The sequence below is a fragment of the Cyprinodon variegatus genome, unplaced genomic scaffold (genome assembly GCF_000732505.1).
Source record: "Cyprinodon variegatus isolate N-32 unplaced genomic scaffold, C_variegatus-1.0 Scaffold524, whole genome shotgun sequence".
In the NCBI taxonomy this organism is placed as follows: domain Eukaryota; kingdom Metazoa; phylum Chordata; class Actinopteri; order Cyprinodontiformes; family Cyprinodontidae; genus Cyprinodon; species Cyprinodon variegatus.
Genome location: NW_015150977.1, coordinates 306222 through 308917, shown reverse-complemented (window position 1 = coordinate 308917; position 2696 = coordinate 306222). Strand labels below are relative to the sequence as shown.

At 43.4% G+C, this 2696-nt stretch overlaps 1 protein-coding gene across 1 annotated transcript in view; it reads right to left on the bottom strand.

Moving 5' to 3' along the window:
- The window catches only part of cfap44 (cilia and flagella associated protein 44), a 47528-nt gene that overhangs the window by 2399 nt on the left and 42433 nt on the right, over window positions 1–2696 (bottom strand). Inside the window, exons 27-29 of the mRNA XM_015391079.1 lie at window positions 2207–2384; window positions 479–639; window positions 267–395 (exon numbers count right to left, since the gene is read on the bottom strand). Of these exons, the coding sequence (XP_015246565.1) occupies window positions 273–395; window positions 479–639; window positions 2207–2384 (462 nt within the window). The 3' untranslated portion in view covers window positions 267–272. The remainder of the gene's footprint in view (window positions 1–266; window positions 396–478; window positions 640–2206; window positions 2385–2696) is intronic.

Sequence of the window (2696 nt, the reverse complement as noted above, 5' to 3'; positions counted from 1 at the left end):
CTTAGAAACGACGCTGTCAAGGAACGCTATGGACAGCGGAAACATGCAAGAGGAGAAGACAGTATTATCAAAATTTTGGGACAATATCATCTGATAAAGAGTACATTTATTTCCACATGTTTAAGATTTGACATTTAAACATGATTTTCCTACAACTTTAATGACTCTGATCAGCCTGGGGCCAAAATCCTTTAATGTATTCTAGAATCTGATTTGGAATAAATAGTTTGTGTTTGAGTCCCGCTGTGTGAGAAAATGACCTTTACCTCATGTCAGGCGTCGAATCTTAAATCCAGGTCCTTCCGCTGCTCGTTCAGGATCGTCATGCCGTAGAGACGCTCAACGTTGGTCTCCATCATCGCTGATAAAGCCTCCATTGCCTCCTCAAACTTCTCCTGGGAAGAGATTCAATCCAGCTGGTTTTAAAGGATTCTGTTAATGAATAACAGGAAGGACAGTTGATGGCGAGAGGACTTACATCCCAGAGTTTCATCTCCTCGGCCTGAGCTGCTTCTAGGAGCAGCTTCTCCTGTTTGAGCTCCTCCTCCCTCCTGCACCCTGTCAGCATCTGCAGAGTTTCCACATCCACCGGTTTCCCAAACCTCCCCATCTGCAGCTCGTTGCACTGCACCTCCAGCTCTGGATCAACGCAGCAATCAGAAGCAGGATATTGTGACTCAAAGGTTTAAGTTAACCCCTTAAGCCCAGAGGTCTGAAATTAAATATGTGAATTAAAGCAAGTTCTGCTCCCAAACTATCAATTGGAGATATGATTGAAAGGAGGAATATTGTTCAGGTGGAACCACTATTTCAAATGTCACCATGTCTGATTTATAAGTGATTAAACAAAGAAAAAATATTAAATATTTAGCCTTGCCTTTTTTTCCCAAAAATAAACGCTTCAAAGCGCATTTGAAACTCTGGATCTGGACATGTTGGCTGTAGCTACAGCTAATTTGGACTGAATCAGTTTAAGCATGTTTGTTCCACAAAGGTTTTAGGAGGCAGTTTGCTAGGCGGAAATCTGATTTTGGCACAATGCTAAAATAGCAAATAAGCATTTTTTTTCCAATCATACAAGCGAGTCTGGTCAGACAAATATGCTGATTTACATTTTTGGAGACCTTCTGTATAAGACAAAGACCGTTTCTCAAACTGTGTACTTGTGCGTTCTCGTGTCCTCGTGAAACGTCATCATCCTCAGCTCTAGCACTGTTCCGTTTCACTAGAGCAGCAGATCGAGAACGGACAAATCCCCTCCGATGTTGTTCTGGCCCCTCCCTCTTTACCCAGCATGCATCAGAGCAGACTTGTCCGTCCTCCGGACTGACAGCTGTCCCAGCATGCACTGCAGCAGCAGCTTCCAGGTTAGCGCTCACAGAGCTCAGAGGATTAACTTAAAAGTTCTCTTTTCTGTTGCTGTTGTTCAATAAAAGTACGTTTTAAGATCATTTGAGGCGAGAATATTATAATTTAGGCTTCACTATATGGAACATTTATCGATTTAATGCGTAATAAAAAAAAAATTGAGAGGACCGTGGCAACCAGCGGACCTCCAAGGGTAACAGCAGCCGGGGCTAACGTTAGCCCGTCCGCACCGGCCAGGGCTAACGTTAGCCTGTCTGCAGCAGCCCTCTCTCTGCATAGCCGTGTGTTAAGTAGTTCTCCCCGAGTCCAGACTTTCCTGGCTTCTAGTCAAGAACATACCTGGCGAGGACGCGAGTCCATACTCGCGTTCTTGTGAATTGAGAAACAGCCAAAGCCTTTGCTCCTAAGATTTAGCCGTTGTTTCATTGAAATTTACCAATAATATGGCCAGACTGAATAGAAAATAAAAATACCAAAGCAAGTTAATGAAACGCATACTGGTTACATTCCCTTGCAATGGTCGCACGATGACCTCTGACCCCTCCTTGGAAAGGTCTGAGCCTCCAGTTTCCAATGATGGCGGCCATTAGGGGCGGGGCTAAAAATTAATACCTGCTGTTGCATTACTTCCACATGTCAGGTGGAATTTAAAATTTCACTTTATATGTTTACACAGCTATAAAACAAAATGTTTTTGTGAAAAAATAATTTTTGAGGATGAAACACCATGTGACTGTGTTTTGGCCATTTCTGTAAATAGATAAACATGAGCAGGTGCGAGGTGGGCCTTGCAGCGGGCCCGCCGGCATTAAGATGAGGAAGCAGCGACCGATTTCACCTTTGATGCAGGCGATCATGTCCCTGCGGTCAACGATCAGCCTTTTTTGCTCCTGTTGAGCCTGATGCTGCTGATCTTTCAGCTGGATGTTCTCCACCTCCAGCGGCTGCCTGGTCCGGTCCAGCACCAACGCCTCGCTCAGATCCGAAGGTATAGAGCCATCGGACAGGAATTTAATCTGCTCCATATGTGAGGAGGCAGGTGGGGGAGAGAAGATGTAGTAATCAGTTTATTTTCACTAAACAATTCAATTAAATTCAATTCAGTTTATTTCTATAGCGCCAATTCACAACACAAATCATCTCAAGGCACTTTTCACTTCAACCAGATCAAACAGCCAAATTTATTCAAAGTTTCAGTTGATTGCATCGACTCATTAAATACAGACTTTACCTTCCCAGAACTCACAGAATTTCCTTCAACTAAAGAGCCAGAACTTAGAGCTGTTATGGAATTCTTACTCAGAAATCATTGGATATTTTCTTGTAAC